The 21447-nt window shown below is 38.4% G+C and overlaps 1 protein-coding gene across 31 annotated transcripts in view; it reads left to right on the forward strand.

Moving 5' to 3' along the window:
- Positions 1–1661: 1661 nt before the first annotated feature.
- Positions 1662–21447, forward strand: part of C2CD5 (C2 calcium dependent domain containing 5) — a 71017-nt gene continuing 51231 nt past the window's right edge. For 9 of the 31 annotated variants that reach the window (XM_075051396.1, XM_075051398.1, XM_075051408.1 and 6 more), the window contains exons 1-8: positions 2561–2753; positions 6828–6914; positions 8806–8977; positions 11208–11303; positions 11879–12034; positions 14460–14658; positions 17246–17397; positions 20289–20483. In XM_075051396.1, the coding sequence (XP_074907497.1) occupies positions 2664–2753; positions 6828–6914; positions 8806–8977; positions 11208–11303; positions 11879–12034; positions 14460–14658; positions 17246–17397; positions 20289–20483 (1147 nt within the window). In that variant the 5' untranslated portion in view covers positions 2561–2663. Of the gene's footprint in view, positions 2391–2536; positions 2754–6827; positions 6915–8805; positions 8978–11207; positions 11304–11878; positions 12035–14459; positions 14659–16158; positions 16284–17245; positions 17398–20288; positions 20484–21447 lie in introns of those variants that run through there. The other 22 variants (XM_075051426.1, XM_075051411.1, XM_075051414.1 and 19 more) reach the window with 13 other exon arrangements.

Below are 21447 nucleotides of genomic sequence, written 5' to 3' on the forward strand. Positions count from 1 at the left end.
AAGGATTGTCCCAGATTGTAGCTATTGCATGTAACAAGGCAGTACATTTAGCCAGGTATTCACTGTACTAACTGGCCATTAGTCAAGCAAATTGTCCAATCTTCGGTGAACAATAAAGAGCTCCAGAGTTTTGTTTAGTGTGTTCAGTGACTAAAGAGGGGTTTAGGAAGACCCAGCCATCACAAAGGTTTGGTAGAGCCACCTACCCATCTCTAAAGAGACAGAACTAAAATACATTTGTGTCCTTTTGCTTATAATGCACAAGACTGTTTCACTCTTTTGTTCAATGGGCTAGAAATTCCTATTCCAAATTAAAAAAATTGTTTCCAGGATTCATGTCCTTATAAGCTGAACAGATTTTCCACCTGTCACAAGGCATGCTGTAAAGTCGCAGTAACCACGCAGTGTTTCCTAACTGTTGTTGCATTGTAATTTAGCTAGCAAAAGCAGCAAAGAAATAGGTGTTTTGCAGAAAAAACAACATATGACAAAGTTTACTTTTACGTTGTTCTTAAGAAGGCCAAACAATGCTGTATCTAACATGAGCATAGGAGAATAGGTTTTTTTGTAGTCCCATCTTCTGCTGGCAGTTCTCTGCTTTAACAGGGAAGACAGGACACAAGAATGGCTATGTTAACAAGTAACTTAGTGGCTCAATGGCCCATCTTCATGGTAAAACAGTGCTGAGGCCCTAGCACCCGCACCATATGCGATTCAAGGGGGTTAATTTCACAGTAGCTTTAATTTGCTGCCACAGCCCAAATGCCCTTAAACGGCTAGAATGTATTTCATGTATCGCTAGCTCATGCTTTTCCAAGTCTTATGAAATTAAATATTCAGTTCATATGCTCTGTAACTGCTCGATTATGTGAGCCAAAACACTTAAGCAGGTGAGATCAGCAGATTCCACTCAAAAAGCACGTTTCTGGTCTAAACGAAAACCCTGATATTAGTAGTGTGTTTTCTGATTCCCTTCCTTGGTCTTTGCTCTTTACTGCTATCCTGCCTCAGGAGAAGTCTCATTCCAGAACTCCACTCAAATAAGGACAGATGAAGAAGAAACATGCATCTAGCCTGTTTATAATTTAATCAGATACAATGAATACTAGCAACAGTACAAATGGTTCCAAAGATAACTTCAAAACAAGCCGAAGAGACAAAGTGCTATAATAGCGAGACTAAATGCAGCTAGCTAGAGGACAGACAGCCAAAGATCTTCTATACATTAATTTGCTACACCACACACGACTGTATTTTGTTCATATGGTTTGTGTTTGCAGTATCACATTCCAGCCCGTAACATTATTTAGTCTTTTTGCAAGATTAGAAAGAAGGGAAAAATAATCCAACCAGATCTACTATTTGGCTCAACGTCTCGGGACTGCTTAATCAAAGCACAACGGTTCTTTTATACTCCTGTTCACGACCACGCCAGCGGTACAACCCATGACCCACAGATTCTCACGCAACCTGGTTTCATGCTCCCAGGCTCCCACCCGTAGGCACACGCCTGATGCAACTCCTGGCCAGCCCCGCTCCTTCGGTCTGCTCCAAGCTTCCACAGCACTATTTCCTAAACAAAGAGCTTTTCAGGCATCAAAAAGTCAAAACCTGGCTACAAGAACCATATCAAATCCTATTTCTGATAACTAAATTCCATTTAATCTAGTCATAATCCCTCAAATACTGCAAATATTTGTCTTTGATTAAGAAAAAAACCCCAAACCCCCGGGTTTTGCTTTAAGTCCTTTAAAGGACTCTCCCACCGACTGACTGCCTGGAGATGAACACACGTTCCACACCTCCCCTTTAACGGGCCCTTCAAGCCCGAGACTGCATCAACTCCTTCCTCAGGGAAGGCTGGACACCGAGCAGGCCTGAGCCACGGGAGCCGCTGGCAGGGCTCTCCCGGCGGGGCGGACCGGGAGCCCGCGGGACAGAGCCTCCGCGGCGGCCGAGGACGCCGAGCAGCCCAACCCCAGGGCTAGCGCGACACCCGGCTGCGGAAGAGGCGCGGCGCGGCCGCGGCCCGGCTGCGAGGAGGCTGGAGGCGGCCCCGGCCCGGCCCAGCGCGTCCCGCCGCTGCCCCGGGCCGCCCGCGGCCGCAGTCCCGGGCATCGATGACTCGGCGCTCCAGCACCCTGACTTCCCCGAGAAGCGCCGCCGCAGCGCTAGCGCGGAACCCATCGAGGAGTCGACGTTCGACTTCCAGCGGGCTCTCCGTGCCCGCGGCGCCATCTTGGCGTAGAGGCGGGGCGATACCGGCCGGGGCGAGCTACGCCGGCGGGGCGCCCCGGGGCCTCGCCGCCGGCGGGAGGGGGCGGAGGACCGATCCGCTGCCGTCCCCGCTCCCTACGCCCGCTTTGCCGGCGGCTCGCGGTGCCGTCCCGGTAAGTAGCGCATGCGCCCACCTGCCGTTCCCTCCCCGCCGGGTTGCGTCACGGCGCGCGTGCCCGGCGGCCGTTGCGGCGCCGGGTCCGGGCAGCGGCGCCGGGCATGGGCAGGCAGCCGCAGACCGTTGCTCGCCGTGGCGCATGCGCGCCCGCTCCCCCGCCACCCTCCTTCCCTCCCTCCCTCCCCCCCCCCGTGCCGTGCCGTGCCGTGCCGCTCCATGGGCCACGCGCTGTTGTTTTCTCCCTACAGCCGGGGGGAGGCGGAGGAAGATGCCGGGGAAGCTGAAGGTCAAAATCGTGGCAGGGCGCCATTTGCCGGTGATGGACCGCGCCAGTGACCTGACCGACGCCTTTGTGGAGGTTTGCGGGAGGGGAGGGGCGCCGTGCCCCGGGGGGGCGGCGGGAGGAGGGCGGCTCGCGCCTCGGGCCCGCGCACCTGCCGCCGGGCCCGCGCGCCTCAGGCACCTGCCGGGCCCCGCCGCGGCGGCCACGGGTGGGGGGCGTGGGTGGGTTGAGGGAGCGCCTACCGCCGCCGCCCGCCCCGTCGCGTCCCGTCCCGTCCGCCCGCCCTGCGGTGGCAAGTGCCGCCGCGGTCACGTAGGCTGCCGCGGAGCGCTGTCCGGGACGCTGCCGGCCGCGGCCCGCCTCAGCAGCCCCGCCCCGGGACGCGTTTCGTGCCTCCGGGCCCGGCCGGAGAGGTGCTGGGTGGGTTGCAGCCCCCTCTGCGTGGGGAGGGTGGGCGAGCACGGCCCGCCGGGGGGCTGCGGAAATGGCAGGGAGCACCCCGAGCCCGTGCCCGTGGGGATGTTTCTGAAGGGGCTTCTGGTTTAGCCTTGGGTGTCATTTTTAGCGGACAGCTATGCAGAATTTGAGTGGCGTTTCGGAAGCGCTCTGCTCTTTTCCAGCCTCTCTTGGCTGAGGGTTGTTATTGAATGGCTCTTGTTGGTACGGCAGCCAAATGGAATCCATGTCGGCATTCGACAGACGTGTTGTAAGCAGGATGGCGAAGTAGTAAAAGAGCGTTTAAGTCATTTGTGTCTCTGCATATGTGAAGTGCAGAGCGGTTGTGCAGGCTTTACTTTTAAGGCCGATATTCGTACTGTTTAAAGTACTTGAAACGCTAAAATATTTTTGAAGAGTATTTTTACTGGACAAATATTAAATATTGTTTACATGTTTAAATCACTTTATTGCACCAAAAGTAGCTAACCTCAACCTTCTTCACGATCATACAGTTAACAGGCAATATATAGGGTGTTTCTCAGGAAGGGATTGTAAAACAAATTGACGCTATCCTTCTGGTTTATGATTCATTATTTCCAATATGAATAACTTAGAACGTTTCAGTAACATGCCATAGATTCAGAAATCATACTCTCAGAAGAAACAAAGAGGTGTTTAAAAATGGAATGCTATCTAAATGCATGCTTGTACCACAAAAAGTAATTGAGGTTGGCACCATACTGGAATTGAGGTAGGAAGACAGAATGTCTTTCTAGAACTGTATAAATTGAAAAGTCTGATAAGATCAAAATAGAGTTTGGGTATATAGGTCCTAGTTTGGTTGGGTGCTTGAAAATTTGATTGACATTAGACACTAAGTGCATTGCTTAGTGGCACAGTAAATTGGTAATAAAGTGAAAATGTATTTCTCATGTGCTTTTCAACGCAGCTGAAATAGTACACAGTTCTGTTTTATTAGATGAATGACAATCATTTAGCTTAATATTTCAGTGTTTGGTTTCAGACGTTTCATCAGGCAGTTTTTAATTTACAAACATTTCTCTTGTAATTTTAAATTTGATTAATAGGCAGCCTACAGCAACTTGATGTGTGCTACTAGGAGACAGGGAAAACAGGAGTAGGAAATACAGTTCTCTAATGAGTTTCATTTGGCCTGTTTTTATGCTGCCTTGAGGAGAAACAGCTCTCTTCTACTGTTGGTCGCTCGTTCCCAACCCGGCTCCATCTGTGCCAAGCCCACTGTCTGAGTAGCTGTGTAGCAAAATAGATTTGGAAATTCATCTGGTTAAAGACTAGCTTAGCAAGAAAGGAAAATAAAATTTTTCAGAGCCATTTAGAAAGATCAATTTGCTTAGCTGGGTTAATGTGCAGTCTTAGCACAAATAAGGCAAAGAAATATGTAGATGGGGCCTTGGTTTTAGGACTGTTACTTAGAAAGATGGTGGGAACTACTCTTTCCGCATGTGGAGTAGGCAAGGCAGCAGGTAAGATTTATGTTTTTATTTTTTGGTGCAAGGTTGCTGAAAACATTTTCACTTAAAAAGGAAAGGCTGAAGTAATGTTAAGATACTAGTTGATTCACTAGTCTTTAATTTCCTTGTTAAATTTTCTAATATAAATCTGGAATTAGGAAAGAAAATGAGAAGAGACTTTAGAGCTCTTACTTGGCTCAGGTTATGCATAACTCGGATTTTGCCAGCATATGTGATCTGGAGCAAATTAGCACAATTTCTTCTGTAATTGTGCTTCTGAATTTGTACAGCAGACAACAGTGTAGTGCTTGATTATCTCTACTAGCTTTAATGAACTGGTTTGACTACTGGAGAAGTTCAGTTATAGCTGCCTGGGGCTCCAAGGGAACTAATTTACTCCCTAGATAACATGTAAAAATAGGTTGGGTGGAGCTCTGGGGTGCGTTGTGTTTGGCAGCTTCTGGTGTATAAGGTAGCTCACTTGAAACTAGTGTCAGTATCACTTTATTATACTGTCTTGTGAGATGAATACATCTTCTAAGTAGCAGTGCTGTTAATTTTCTGTATGCACATAGGTTGCATCCACCTTTTGATAGCTAGATGATTTTTTACACTGAGGTTGCTTAGTCCTGTGTTTTCATACCACTCTGGCTTTTAACTGTAATGCAACTTCTTTTTGAAAAGCATTACAGTTCATTGAATAAGATAGGGAGCCCCACCGTTTTTTTATTTGTTTCTTTGGTCACAAATGCTGTACAGAGTTCTCTTGACTGAGATACGTACGGTTATATATGCAGAGCTCACTGTGAACTCCGGTTCTGCAGTGCTTTAGGCTTTTTAAATTAACTGGGTGTACTTAAGCAAGCGTAGAATCTCTTTAGAGCTGGGGTGTGCACCTATGCAGAATAATCACCATATTACTGAAACTGCAAAGTTTTTATTTAATACTTTATTGAGCAAAAGTGTTTAAAAAATGCTATACAGTTTTCTAAAGCTAAGCCTAAAGTTAGTCTCCAAAATCCAATTTAGGCTTTTAAAAATAAAATGGCATTCAAAATCCACAACTGTATTTAACTGCAGCATTTCTTTTATATCAGCACACTCATTATTTTCTTAAGAATCTTGAATGAATTAAAAACCATAACTTTGGGTATTCGTAAGTACCATCAGATACTTGATATGAGTTGAAGTACTAATTACTTTGAGAGGCAACATTCAGAGAACTACAAGCATTGGTAAATGGTTTGGAATGAAAGCTGCAGCGAAATAAAGGCTCTTGCATTGTACAGCATGGTTTCTTGATGTGTGCAGCATTACAGAAATACAGTTTCACTTAAAAAAAACCAAAAAAAACCCAAAACCCAAACACCCCCCCTCCCCCAAACCCAACCAACCAACCAAAACCCAAAAAACCCACCACCAAATGGGGTCATCCTGAAATAGACTCCTGTGGACACCAAATGGAGATTCCTGAAATAGGCTATTATGTGATTGAAGGTGCATTAATAGAAGTATGGAGAATATTTAATCTTAAGTAACTGGAGGTTACAGGGATAAATACAGAGCTATGTATATGTAGTCCCTCTAACTTTTTGCCTATATGCTTCCTGGAATTTCCTATATTTTAAGAAAAAAATAGAAACTGATAATGTGCTTCCTCCTTGCTGCTCTGAATTTACGGTTATGTGTCCAGCACACCAACATTGCAGTTAATGGAGATGGTTTCAGTTATTTTCTGGTGTGTATCTGGGGAGATTTCTTAAACTGAAGAAATAAATTTACTATTGTTACCATTTACTTCTTTATTTCTTTTATAAATTGTCAATAAAGCTGATTTAGAAACCCTAGAAAGAAGAGTAATAGGATATAAACTATAAATATTTAGATGGAATAGTTTTGCTTACAGTACTTCTAAACAGAAGGCAAAGAGAGTATGCCAAGTGACTTTGAATAGCCAATATAAGTGATATTTTTACCTCTCAAGTGATTGAGGAGGAAAAGAAACCATTTTAACGGTAGGAGAGGGAGATTTATTGGAAGTGTTGTTGATACATGGAAGGTTACTTACTGATATATATGAATTGATTAAAAAACCCACTCTCACTGAAAAGAGGAGGATTTGTTGATATTATTGAAATCTGTATTTGAATTTATTTGCATGTGTAGATTTAATGAGAGTTTCTAAATTTATTTAATAATTGAATACTTGTATTTTTAGGTAAAATTTGGAAATACAACATTTAAGACAGATGTGTATCCCAAATCACTTAATCCTCAGTGGAATTCTGAGTGGTTCAAGTTTGAAGTAAGTATTTTTAAGAGTTTGCCTATATCTATGTAGACACTCTGGTTTAGATACCCTTGATGAAATAATTTAATTTCAGGCAGAAAATGAGTTTTGAGGAGTAATTGTAGTTCTGTTTAAATACATGTGAAGCCTTTTCAGCAAACCTATCTACAGTTAGTCCTTGTTTGCTAAAGGTGTTTCATTGGCTTTTTAGGACTTTGTAAAGATAAAATCTTGCCAGATTGGATTCAGCTCAAATGTTATTCTGAGTAATGCTAAAAAAGACAAGACAGAGGTGAAGGTGGGGGGGAGAACAGCATTAAGGATTAGGCTTTCAGATGTCAGTATGGGTGCAGTTCTATTTTTTTAAAGGGGTAATTTTGAGTAAGGGAAGTTAATTGGTATTTGAAATGTTACTTTGGGTTGCAAAAATAATGCACTTGACAAAGAAGAAAATGGAGAATTTCTATGAGAAAATTACAAAATAAAGAGCTTGGACAACATTTATCAGACACTTTCTTTTCCCATTTCCTTATGTAATAATGAGGATACTCAGCTTTTTCCTGTAATTGCTTGTGCTTTCCTGCATCTAATTCGTTGATGTCTTGACATTATGCCCTGAACAAGTGTTTACATATTCTTCTTATTGTTACTGCATTTTTTCATTACCTTAAAAAAATAAACATGTAATAGTATTTAGAATAAATTAATTGTTAAAACATTTGAATATATAGTACTGATTCATTTACAGTGTTATAAGATAATATCACAGTATAAACATGGTTGTAAATATATGTATGTGTCATGAGTGATGTAATAGCTGGTAGTGTTAGAACTATTTTAAAGCAAATATAAAATGATAAGGTTGGGCAGATTATTATTGAACAAGGAATGCTTGATTAAGAGCATCTCTTAATGAGCAATCCATGTTGATTAAGAAAGTAGTACTGTGGTGTTGAAATTCAATCAGGTTTTTTTTTATCTTTCAGTTCCTAGGGTCATTTTTGGGGGAGGGGAAAGAGCTGATCTGTGTGGAGGGTTAACTCTGTTCATACAGAAAGGTTTTTTGACAGTAACAGAAATCTCAAAATTATCTTTTTGCATGGAAAAATGGATTTGGGAAAGAAAAGAGCCAAACAGCAACATTGGCGGAGGCGGGGAGGGGGGAAGAATTCCACATTTCAAAGAGTGGAAAAACACTAACTGCTTAAGACATTGTAAGTGTGTGCGTGTGTGTGTAGTTTGATCTTTTTGCAAGATTAGATGTTATAATTCTGCAAACACTTACATGAGTCATCCCATTACATTTAGCAAACCTGATTCTTGGTTTGTGATGTTCAACACAAAAAGTTGCAGGATGTCTGTCTTTGTTTGTCCTAAAAAAATAGGTGAGGTATCTGTAGATGGATTATTGCATTTATTTGGAAAAGTGCATGTCTGAAATACTGAATTTTTAGAGTGGGTTGTATGAAATGTCTTGTCTTCTTTTAAGCCACTGACCAGTTTGGAAGGGTGAGAGCGCCAATGATCATAACTTTATAACTATTATAGGAGTATAATAGTACTCTGAGATGCTTTATCTTAAATTTTCTTTTTTTTCTGAAAATGTGTATTGTGGAGATGGGTAGACAATCTAGGGAATGTGACTTAAATCATGTGTAATCACTGTAATCTTGCTCTTTTGTTCTTCTTCCAGTGATAATGCTGGTTCCAGGATCTCACCAGTCTGTGAAGGGGAAAATCAAAATAAGTGAATGCATTGTTTAGATGCAGGAAATTGAACTTACAGATTTATCTGTGTCAGGCCACCGTACATAACTAACTCTCCTCTTTTTTGCATTTGTTTTTCAGCAGTGTTTCCTAACATTTTTTTAAAATACTCAGATTCCATTTTAATATTTGTTTCTAGGTGGATGATGAGGAGCTACAAGATGAGCCTCTCCAGATCACAGTTCTTGATCACGATACCTACAGTGCTAACGATGCCATTGGCAAAGTGTACATAGATATTGATCCTTTGCTCTATAGTGAAGCAGCTACAGTTATTTCAGGATGGTTCCCAATTTATGATACTATTCATGGTAAGACTTGCTAATTTAGAAGTAAAACAATGTTGTTTGAGATGTAGTCTGCTTCTTAAAAGCTTAATTTCTGTTCGCTGTCTTAAGAATTTTATAATAATTTTAGCCTTGAGAGCTGGAAAGCTACTTTTCTGGTGGTTTTTTTCCTTTTTTCTGGCATGAGAAAATTTTTGGCATAGTAGTTCAGACTAGTGCTTGGCAGAATGCCTTCCATAGATCTTGTGACAAGTGGAAAAAAAATCTTCACAGGGTATTTAAAATAGTTCCTGCAAAATTCAGATTAAAAAAAAGACGCAAACATACTTTTTCTATTACCACGTGTTTACTAAAATAATATACTTTTGCCGAAGTCACTTGGGGTGTGCCTTCCTGGGATGTTGGATAAACTTCACTTGAGTTGGAGGGACAGGATGTGACAGATCTTCAACATAAAGTACAGGATGAAATTCCTTTTCCCTGCAGAAAGTATTCTCAGTGCTAGGTACATTTCATCAGAATATCTTGATGGTATGAGAAAATTAGGTTAATGACATTTTTGCCTTTGATTTTAATGCAACACAGCTTTTGTCCCAGAAAGTCAAGGTCGTTCACAGCAATTAGCTTGCTGCTTGAATACCTTATTGCAGAACATCTGTGCAGTTGTCATTACCACCCTTGTTCATTATCCAGTGTGAGTTAAATGACGTAACTGTGGTTAAAGCTAATTATAAATCATTGTTGGGAAATCATGGTATTTAGTAGATGATCATTGTAACTGATGCAAAGTATTTTTTTATATTTAAAACAGTTTTATTGAAGAGTGTTTTTTTGAAAAATATTGCATGTATTTCTGTTACTTATCCTTTTGTTCTATTCACATTTTCCTATTGTACATTTTATTTTGAAGTTAAATTAGGTGAACAGTTGTCTCAGGATGTGTACAACTTGTATGTCAGAGAGAATTAGATTTCTATATATTTTTCTAGATATGTTAGTATTTCACAACTTTTTCCTGTTAAGTAAAATCAGAATTCTTACATTTTCATGCTCATAGCAGTAGATGCTAATTATCTTGATCCTTGGCAAACAGTAATTGATGCTTCCTTAAAAAAGTAATATGAACCTGAGGCACTTCCTGTTACAGTAACTGAAGGCTTCTTTCTGTTGGCATCTTGGAAGATAGATCTAGGTGACTTTAATGCAATAATGTCAGAGTAAATCTACAAATCTAATGCGTTTGTTTGAGTGTCATATACTTATGTAATAAAGGCTTCTGAAGACACTAGAGATCAGACTCATCAAGAAGTTTAGTCCTCATTGTGTCAGAACCTATAATATGTGAAATGATTCTGTTATTGGGTGGGCAAAAAGAAGAAAAAGTTCAGAATAGGTAAGTGGAAAAATCAAAAAAGAATGTCTGTATGTTGAGGAAATAGTCCGTTATTTAATTGTGGCCAAAAATTAAGCTTTTTCCAAAGAGTCTGTAATACCTTATTTTTTATATATTTATTCTCATAGTCAAATGTTTTACAAACACTTACTGTGCCACTTTGTGGTTCTAGAAAGAACCATAAATTTTCTCATTGGTTTAAACTTCAGAGAATGGCTTTACTGTGATTTTTGAAACCATTTCAAGGAGAAAATGTAAAGCTTTTTGGTGTTGGTCAGAGCTTTTTCATGTGGGCAGGACCATAGTTTCAAGGCATTTATACTCAAAGTTAGTACTGCCAACCTTTTGTGTTAAGGATATCTTGGGACAGTCATGGTGCTTAGATACTAATTTTATGCCCTTCCTACATTGATGGTCCAGGGCAAAGGAGCAGAGAGAGCACTGGCACACTGCAGCAGCAGTGGCTACTGTCGTATCAGGAGGCTGATGGCTTCTGTTTTCCCAATCCCATCTTTCTTCTGAAAGTCCTCTTTGTTGCAGCAGGTACTTGAGGACTGTTGCTTGAATAACTGCAGCCTCAAAGGCTTGGCAGAACTAGAAGCTTCCTCTGAGATGTCTCTGCAGCAGACCTAAGAGGCAAGGAAATCTCTTCCTGCTCCTCTGGCCCAGGCTAGAATTGACATGTGAACTGCCAGTTGAACCGAGCGATTCTAGCAGGGTTACAGTACATTCTTTGCAGAAAAACTAACTCATTGGTAATAGAAAGTGCATTAATTACTAATAATAGGGAGTAATTAATAGGGTTAGTATTGTATTAATTTCTGACACTGCTTTTCATTTTTCATGTTCTTTTATTGATAGGTATACGTGGAGAGATAAATGTGGTGGTGAAAGTAGATCTCTTCAATGATTTAAACAGATTTAGGCAGTCATCCTGTGGAGTCAAGTTTTTTTGCAGTAAGTAGAGGAAAAAAGTTTATTTGAACAGAAAACCTTTTTCCCCCCTTCTTTTCTTTCTTCACCTGTTCTGTCAGTTTCCCTTCTTTCACCAGCTCATTGCATAAGCCCAGTGGAGACTACATTGAAGCCAGTAGCAAATGCAGAAAATTGTTTTGTTTCGTTTGCTTTTTTTAAATGAATTTTTCAATTGTTCATATTTCAAGACAATGTAAATAACTGATTCCCCCCCCCCCCCCCGTTATCTTTTTTAACTTGCATTTCAGTGCATGTGCATTCGCACATTATGTTATTTTGGGTTATCTATCCTGTTAGAGGCACAAAGTGAAAAGGTTTGATAATGGTACATGTTGTAACTGATGCACGGGACAGTTACCTTATTAGTGTTCCAGGGTCTCCCAGAACAAAACTGCTTGGGTATGTCCATGTTTTAATAGAAAATCGTGTGCATTACTTTCTGCAATCATTCACATCACTTCTTATGTGTAATTTTATGTTTTTCTTGGAATTCTTGGCTCAGACTCATGCCTTACATCTTTCATATATATATATATATTTTTTTTTTTTTTTAACAGCTACATCTATTCCGAAGTGTTACAGAGCAGTAATAATTCATGGATTTGTGGAAGAACTTGTAGTTAATGAAGACCCAGAATACCAGTGGATAGACCGAATTCGTACACCAAGGGCATCAAATGAGGCTAGACAAAGACTTATTTCACTCATGTCAGGTATTTAGCATGTAGGCTGTAGTGGTGATTGCTGCTTTTAAAAATATTCACCATTTAAATAAGTGACTTGCTTAAGTCAAGATTGTATCTGATTTTTTTTGTATTAATTGTGTTTATTTTTTCAGTTCACAGTGTCTTCTGTTTCCAAAGGTTCTATTGTCCTAACTGATGGCCAGTATGGCTGACTCTTTTTTTTTTTTTTTTTTTTTTTTTCTCCTTGATGATGCCATGCAGCTGTCTAATTTGTTGGTTGTTTTTAGGAAGGTCAGAGAAACCTGTGGAACTTCTTTGAAGATGTTCTTAACCTATATGAGGATATTACTAGAATCTTGACTCAAACCATTAAAATAACAAACTACTCCACTGTCTTTGAACTACTTTGTGTATATTTGTTCATATACTTCAATCTCAGATACTGTGTGTATTAATACTTATCCTACTCATCCCATCTTTTCAAAGTCAAGATAGGTTCATTGTTTCTCAAGCATACTTCTGTATTGCCTTGCATTGTTTCTGCAGGACATACCTGCAGTTCCTGGAGAGACCAGTGATTAGAGTCAATTGATGTCTCCACAGTATCAAGTATCTTCACAGATTTTTTTTTTTTAATGTGTGTGTATTACTGATGCTTATGAATAGCAATTGTGAACCAAGATCCTCCTGTTTCAGTGCCAATAGGACAGAACAAAACACCGCTACTGTAGAGTACTTGCACATGAAACAAGAGGCAATTAATAGATAGAGGTGGACAATATTGAAGGTGTAAGGAATACAAAGAAATGATGAAAAACAGCCACTAGAATGATAGGCGGTGGTTTCAGTTCTCTAATGGGCTCTTAATGTTGTTAGATTTCTTGTAGATATAGCTGTGTTTTAAGGAAGATACTAAAAGACAAAGTGAGTAGGGTTTTGCAAGCATGTATGGAGATCTTTAGTAAGTGGGGCAAGAGATCATGGAGATGTTACTCAGTATCTTCATTAGGAAAGTCAGCACGTTTTGAGGAAAAATGTGAAAAAACAATATTGTCATAACTGACATGAATTCACTTTTTATGAGGTTTTAATATAGCTCCCCTAGTATATCAGTTGCATATCTCTTGCCTTGCATAAATAGTGAAAGTGGATAAAGTAGCACATGTGGAAGTATTCTGCTAGATTTTATTAATATTTTTATTCATGGCAGTGGTTAAGAGGAAAACACCCAGAAGACCTCATAGCAGTACTGTTTTGTATCATGTAATATAATGCTTCACATTGCAATCATTGTTACTGGTGGCCACACCTAAAGAATCCTGAAGAAATCTGTAACTTCTGAGAATGACCCAGACTGTTTCATAGACCTCTGTCATATTATGTGTTGTGTATGTAAAAAAGAATTCAGTCTCAACCTTGGCTTGAATGGAATCCATAGCAGTTTTCACTCAGCTGGAAACTTTCATACTCTACCTCAATCTTGGAGATCTTTCAAGACCAGTACAGGCATAATTTCAGACTCTGTTAAGAAGTTTACAATAGGCACCTATTCTGGTAATTTTAAATCCAAGCTTCTAGAAAGCAGTAGTGATTACTTCATTCCACTTGGATTTCTTAACATCATTGACATTGTGACTGTTAGGTTATCCTCTGTGACAGTGAAGCTTTTTGAGCTTGTTAACAGGATTTTGGAGATCTTTCATTTTCATCAGAAGAGAGATTATATTTTCCACCTAGTATTACCAAGAAATCTAGCTACATAGATCAATTAACTTTTTTTTTTAAACATCCTGCTAAGTAAGCATCTATGGCAGACCATTGTCTTATAGTTACAGCCTTTCAGTCCTTGTGTGCAGCTAATAGAGGAGAAATTGCAGTTTTTTGTTTGCAGTGAGAGTGCTGTATTTGGTATCCTATTTTGTTTATTTGGTGTTACGTTTTGTAGATGAGGCTGCCGTATTAAACACTATTAATTTAAAAAGAGCGAAGAGTATGAATTAGGTTGAAATATGCTTAAATAAGTGTAAATAAAAAATTGTAGATGCCTAGCCATATGGATTTCAAAGGTGTTGCATTGTTGTGAACTGTATCAAGGACTGCTTAGAAACTTGTGTGTTTCAGCACACATCTTGATCATCTCTTTCTCTAAATAAGTAAAAAAGGGGAAGATAATGAAAATAAAAAGAGAAAAACATTTCTGAAATAACATGTTGTTTTGGAAATCAGAATAGATTTGGAGAAAAAAGGAAAAAAGCTGTGCGAATCATGAATATCACATGATGTTATAGGAGGCAGAGATTGTGACCAACTGCTTGGCATAATTATGTAAGCTTGGATCTATTACCTGTTTTAACTGGCTGGGTTGGCAATTCCAAAAGCAGAGGCCAAAGACCACAAAAGAGAATAGGGAAAGTTCACTGCAATTATGAGCTCTTTACCTTTTGTTTTGTAGGTGAATTGCAAAGGAAGATTGGCTTGAAGGTGCTTGAAATGAGAGGAAATGCTGTTGTTGGTTATTTGCAGTGTTTTGATTTGGAGGGAGAGTCTGGACTAGTAGTGCGAGCCATAGGAACAGCCTGCACATTGGATAAATTAAGTAACACATCAGCATTTTTACCTGCATGTAACTCCCCATCCAAAGAAATGAAGGAGTAAGTATGAATTAATAGTTTGTAGGGAAACAAGTTTCATCTCTCTTCTTTTCATACTCATTCAGTTTTACATAACTGGTGTTGTTTCTTTTTTTCCCCAGAATTTGTTTTTCTTTTGTAGTTTTATTTGTCTGCAACTCAGTTGATATTCCACAATTTTGAAGTGTTTTAGGTTGGATTACTTATGTTATTTCTTTAGAAACTGAAGTGGTAATCCTTACTTAATATGACTTTTTTGAATTTACATAGCAACGGTATTATGTATCCTTGGGTTGTGATCCACCAATTTCCTAACTAATAATTAGTTCTTTGACTCTGTGTTTGCACAGTAAACATTTTTGTGAGGGCTTCGTATGATATATCTTCTGTTCAAGATTTTCCAAGTTCATTACAATCAGGTTGGAGCCTTTATGCTGAGCATGTAAGAAAAGATAAATTTTGAATTCAGACAGTTGTGTCAGTGATTTAGAGAATGACCCTGAAGTAGTCTCGTTTTCTCTTGTGTGCTTTGCTTTTTACTGTTGCAAAACAAGTAGGGCTATTGCAAAATAGGTAAACAGTGTACTTGCAGAGAAGACTTTTTATGATGGGAGGTAGAATTTCTTGATCTTTGTTATATCTACTGCAGCACCAAACACAGTTTGAATACAATTTTTTAATGTGCTTACAAATTAATAGAAAAATACTTACCGTCTTCTTCAAATTGTTACTACTTTGTTGCTTGGATAAGTTAGTTACTTTCTGTTTGGTAGAGCGATCCAATTTCTGGAAGGAAAAAATGGCAGCAAAAAGTTTTCTACTTGTGCTGTGTTTCCAGATGCATTAATTGAATTAGCCATTTTCATTAACTTGAACTGTTGTGTCATTACAATAGCAATTAGGCATTTTTGTTGTGCAGGCATCGGTATGCTCTGACTTCTCAAAATTACTGGTTTCTATTTCAAATCATAGCTTGTTTAACTTGTCTTAATTTTAAAAATTTGCCATCGAAAGAGCTTCTGGATACAATGCAGCATAAAATAACAGTGGTGATTTAAGAAAAAAAAAAAGGTTGACCTGGTAACTACCAACTTAAGAAGCATTCATAAATAAATCGGTAGCTTTCACCCTGGAGCAAAATGTGGAAATTCCACCCTGCAAATAATCCACATTCAGCTTGGTGGTGGTTATTGTCAGAATCATTGTCCCTCAGTCCAAAAAACCAGAATGTTTCTCAAAGCCAGCAAAATCAACTAATACTTCTTATTCTTGGCTTTACTAACTTGATGCCCTGTTGCCAAAGAATCAATTACGCATTCACAAGCTAGTGCTTAAGCTGTTCCTTTCTCTCTTTTAATTTCATCTGGACTCTTGCATGCTAGGAATTTAAATTCTTAGAGTCTGCTTAAAGTAAGAGATCTCCTCTAGCTAAACTTCCCTGAAATAATTTATAACATAACTTTGCAACCTGTTTGTATGTATTGTTTTCTTTTCTTCCACCTTGGCTGCAAATTCTCTCAGGTCTCCGCTGGTTCATCCGCCAAGCCATGGATGCCGCTCGACTCACAACAGCCCAATTCACACTGCTACTGGCTCACGACTTACTCAGAACTTCTCTGTGTCTGTTCCCACTCTCATCTACACTGGTACGAGACTGCTCAGACTCAAGAGCTGGGGAGAGGCAGGCCACAGGCACAGTGGTCGCAAAGTGCAGGCAGGCAGGCAGTGTAGGCAGGTACCACCCATCTTTTCTCCCTCATTTTCTCATGGAGACACCTTCTATTGTCAGTGAAGAACTACTCTGTGTGCAGCTGCTGAAACAAAGGCAATAGTTACTTGAAAATGCATCGGAGTCTCTTCCACAAAGCCACACTCTTCATTTCTTTTTAACATGCTTACTTCCTAAGAAATTAAGTAAAAATAAGTTGATGTATCTGGGGAACGTACATGTTTTGATTGGAGTTCATAATTGCTTTCAAGCATAATTCAGATATGGTATTTAGGTTTTAAAATGGTTCTAGGAAGGGTATGTGCCATTTGTGGAAGAGATGGTTTTAGAGAGCAGGTAAGTCAATCTCTGCATAAGTGAACTGTTTGTCAATATAGTTGTTCCCATAAAGATTCTCCTCTTTGCTCTGTTTTTAGCTGTGGCATGCTGCTGATGCTATAGGATAAGGAAACATATTTTTTTTTTTTTCCCTTAAAATGCATATGTGTGTGTATACATAAATGTATGAATATGTATAAACACAAATATAATTTGAAATCATTTTTTCTTTATTAAACTAACTCAAAGCATTGTGTATTTGACCAGATTTTTAAGCCATGAACTGTTCTCAGTTTTTTCTTTTGCATATATATAATTTTTTTGTCACATCTCATGCCTTTCATTTGGCTTAATTGTTTTGTTGTAGATTATCAGCATCTATCTGTAGAATGCTGAATGGGTAAAACAGCATTTCTTTGCCTCTGGCCTCATCCCCAGTCTCGCACCTAAGGAATAGCTGCTGGCCCTGCCCCAATCCCATCCTGGTGTTTGGATCATGCTGCTGTCAGCCAGGTCCTTTGGCACAGGATTACTGAATATGTTTCCACCTTCTTCTGGCAGGATTCCCTTCAATGAAGATCCCAATCCCAATACTCATTCATCAGGACCCTCCACCCCTCTGAAAAACCAAACCTATTCCTTTTCACCTTCCAAGTCCTACAGTCGACAGTCCTCTTCTTCTGACACAGATTTGAGTTTGACACCCAAAACTGGTAAGGCGCTTCCACCCACTTTTTGTTTTAATTTGTGTTTCTCTTTTTATATTTTCATTCAACCCCTTTTTGGTTTTTGGCATTTAAGTTATCAAAATGATGTGGAAATTGGAGACTTTAGATAGCACCCCTCAAGCTTGAAAGGGTTTCTGTAGGGTGAAAATTTTAAATTCTGCCTATATTTCCACTATTATGGATAACATTAAAATGACATTTGTAACACAACTGTATTCAAGTTGAAATAAAACATCTGAGAGCATTAAGGGAGTCCTAAGTAATTGCCTTTTTCTTATTTCCTCCATTTCATATTACAAATCATGGGAGTACATTTCTCACCACAGTATGTTAAGGACAGTGTTACTAAAACCATGTAGTCATCAGGCCTAATGTGTTGTGCTATAAGTATATTGTATACATTTCTCTGATTTTTAACTCCTTTTTGCAAATGCAATACTAGAAATGTAGCAGCTGCTGTCTTTTTATTCTCCTTGGTATACGAAAATGGCTTTACACACACGGTATACATTTTGAAAGTAACTTAAGTTATACTCCAGCCATCTTCAAAAGCATTTTTTTTTCTCCATTGGGCTATCATAATTTCTTCAGCTTGTTTCCTTCCTCATTTTTTAGTCTGTGGTTAGAATTATGTCAGTAGTAATGTCAGCACAACTCAAAGAATTATTGTTGGTTTATTCTCCATTATGTGACCTATGCCTTGAGTTTTACTACCATAGGGCAGATTATTTTGCAGAATTGTTTATAAAAGTTTGGTTGCGTTTTAAATGGTGTTTTAAATTGTGGTATTTGAAGCTCAGAACATTCTTGTCTCCGTCTAATCTAGTAAATTTTTAAGCATATTAAAGCAGTTGATTCAGCTTTACTTCTTGATAGCACCCCTTTCAAGAATTTTTCCAAGCAGATAAGTTAAATGTTGCATTTGAATGCAGTTATATTAAATATTTTACCCAGTTTATTCCCTAGATACCTGTTAAAAAATGTTCCCAATTAGGAAGCTGTCTTTTTTAGTACTATCTTCTCTGTCCTGTTTTTAAGAAAACAGCAAACAAAAACACGCCTTTTTTTTTTTTTTTTTTTTTTTTGGTCCTTTTGTGTAAATGATAACTGTTTTGTGGATAACCTATGGTGGTCACTTGTTTAAAGGACCTACAAATATAACTGGATGTTTGTTACATAGGAGAACCACAAATTAATGTATTTGGTTTGGAATATTGAGAAACCTGTTTCTTTTGATCAGTTTTTCCGTGGTAAGAATCATGTCGAGTAAAGGATTTAAATGTTACATGGATGGTCATCTTTATAGATGTAAATGTTCTGAATTCATGAAGGTGGCAACTCATCGTGAATTTGTCAAGTTTTTAAAGCAGCAACCTTATATCATCTCTGGCAATGTTACATAGGTGGATGGGCCCTCTCTTTAGTCAGTTCATTCAGAACTGAAACAGATTGGGTCATCAGTACCTCTTATTTTGGGGGATTTTTCAAGTATATAAAGATATTTTTTAGCTATCTTTTTAGTATTAAAGCTAATAGCGGGCATGCTTTTGCTTACTAGCACTGTCTTTTTAGCAGCTTTTAACTCTGCTACTGAAACTTGCCTTAAGAGGATTTGCTGGTTGCATTTAAAAATTCTGTATCTTAGTGTTACAGGCTAGATTTTGAAACTTAATAGCTTAAAAGCACAGTATCGCGAGTCATTTGTTTCACCTGTTACCAAAAATTTGATGATGTGCAGAAGATACTTCCATAACATACTAAATTCAGTATGTTGTTTTTAGCAATCACTGTATATGTTTAGACCTCTGTTTTCATTTCCTAAGACTGTTATTAAGTTGGAATATTTCAGTGTGAAAGTTGGTGATGTTAGTGTTTAGGAAAAAAAAAAAAAGCAAACAAGTGACACATTAAACATTACCAAATTTGAGATGCCCATTACTCAGATTGGCTGATGTGAAAAATGAAGTATTTTCTGATATTTCTGCAGTACGTGTTATTCCTCTATTTCTCAGTCAGGTAGCTAGTGTGTTCATGTGTTTGAGATGGAGACTAACCTGGAAAAAGAGTGCAGATACCACAATTTCACAGTATGAATAATTAAATAGCGGAGACTGAAACTTGGATCTACTTAAGCATCTAGTTTTCAGTAGCTCCAAACCAGGAGAATATTACCTTAATGTCTTCTATAAAATACAATTGTGATTGTGTTATCCATTCTGGTCTATACCTGGTCTAAATATGAGGGGAAATTATTCTGTGCTGAGAAAGCTTGTTTTGGTTTGAAGTTCGATGACTTCTGTGAATAGTGATATATTTTATGCCACTGCAAACTAACAGAATATCAGGCTGATGAAAAGCATGACATATTTTAATCAGGTAATACATTTTGATGTGACATAGTATATGTTTGGAGGAAATTGAGAAGGTGGGAACTCCTTTTCTTTGTGGGAACTCTACAAGATTCATGACTCTAAAAATCATAAACAAATCCATGACTTCTCTGGAAAATAACTTTTTATACCTAAGTAATGAAAGTAATCAAATTAAATGTGTGAGAAGACTGTGTTATTTAGCCTTTACTCCATTGTATTTGTTATCAAATTTTATATAAAATTTAAAATAAATGTTAGATTGCCATGGCTTTTAAAAAAAATATTTCAAAATTTAATCAGGTCATGATTTTTGAGAACATGCTTCTCATTCACATTGTGGAGCCATTTTGTCATTCTGTTTCTTTGTTTGTTGAGAAATAATTCAGCAGTAAGTGCTGGTTCATTTGGAGAAAAAAAAAATGCTTCATTTTGATTTCTTCCGTCTGTTTTTTTTAGTCATCTTCTGAATCTACATCTCTTTGTCTCTATTACTTTCCTCCACAGCACCTTCCCCACAGGGACCTAGGATTTTCCTGTTTCCCAGCTCCCCTACACTCTCTTGTGATTCCCCACATCTTAAAAAGTCCTGTCTCCTCCTCTCGGGGTCTAGCCTTAACCCTCTACACTCTAGCCATGTCAGCCCAGTTGTTCTGAGGAAAAGTGTTTCTTTCACTGAAGAGCTGCTTCTGGCTGCTTCTGGTAGGATCAATCTATTATGGCCTTTTAAACAAACTTTTAAGAAAATGTTGTTGTTATTTGATATGGGGGCATTTAACACACAGCCTTCTATAACCCTATGTTTTTGTTCAGTTAGCCTCTGAAAACTGCTGGCTACATGACTATTCATACCATCTCTCACCTCTGCCCCAGAAGCTTGAAATGGCTTCAGAACTTCTTATAGGATTTGAAACATGTAGTTTATGCTACAGAACTTTCTCCTTTTCCCTCACAAAATTTCCTTTGGCAATTGGACTAAAATAATTTACTTTTTTTTTTAATCCCTCTCATTCCCTTCACTTTGTTGTTCCTATATTTTGCATGGAACAAGCACTTGCTCATTAATTTATTCATAATTTATTGAAATAATGGCTATCAGATGGCTAGCAACTTTGCTCTTTAAATTAATGTTCTAAACAAAGCCTGTACAAAGTTTTTATTTGTACTGCTTCCTTTTCCATTTCACTGACATGCATTATTTTCATAGATTTAAATTAAATAGTTGATATTACTGCTTTTTTCTGTAGAAACTATTTTGATTAGTTTACATTTTTTGAGTTTGTTTCATGTCCAGTATTTATGCTATGTTTGTCTGTATTTACTATTGTATAGTCCCTGACAATGATGTTTAGAATCAATGCCAAATAGTAAAAGCGATTTAATCTCGTTTAATGGGACTATACAGATACTAATATTTTTGTTTCCTTATCCAAGAACAGCTAAAAATATTTTTAAAAATTATAGTATTTTATATATAATTATACGGTAATGATAGCCTAGTAATTTTTGAAAATATTAGGAATTAATTAACATACATTAAGTCCAGTATTATTTCCAGATCTCCCAGTCTTTGGTTAAAACAAATAACTGCACTATGATGTATATGTACAATCTCATTCATGTTTATTAGATGCTTGATCAGAAGAAAAAAAAAACTAGCAAGGAA

Source organism: Buteo buteo, chromosome 19 (genome assembly GCF_964188355.1).
Source record: "Buteo buteo chromosome 19, bButBut1.hap1.1, whole genome shotgun sequence".
NCBI classification, from domain to species: domain Eukaryota; kingdom Metazoa; phylum Chordata; class Aves; order Accipitriformes; family Accipitridae; genus Buteo; species Buteo buteo.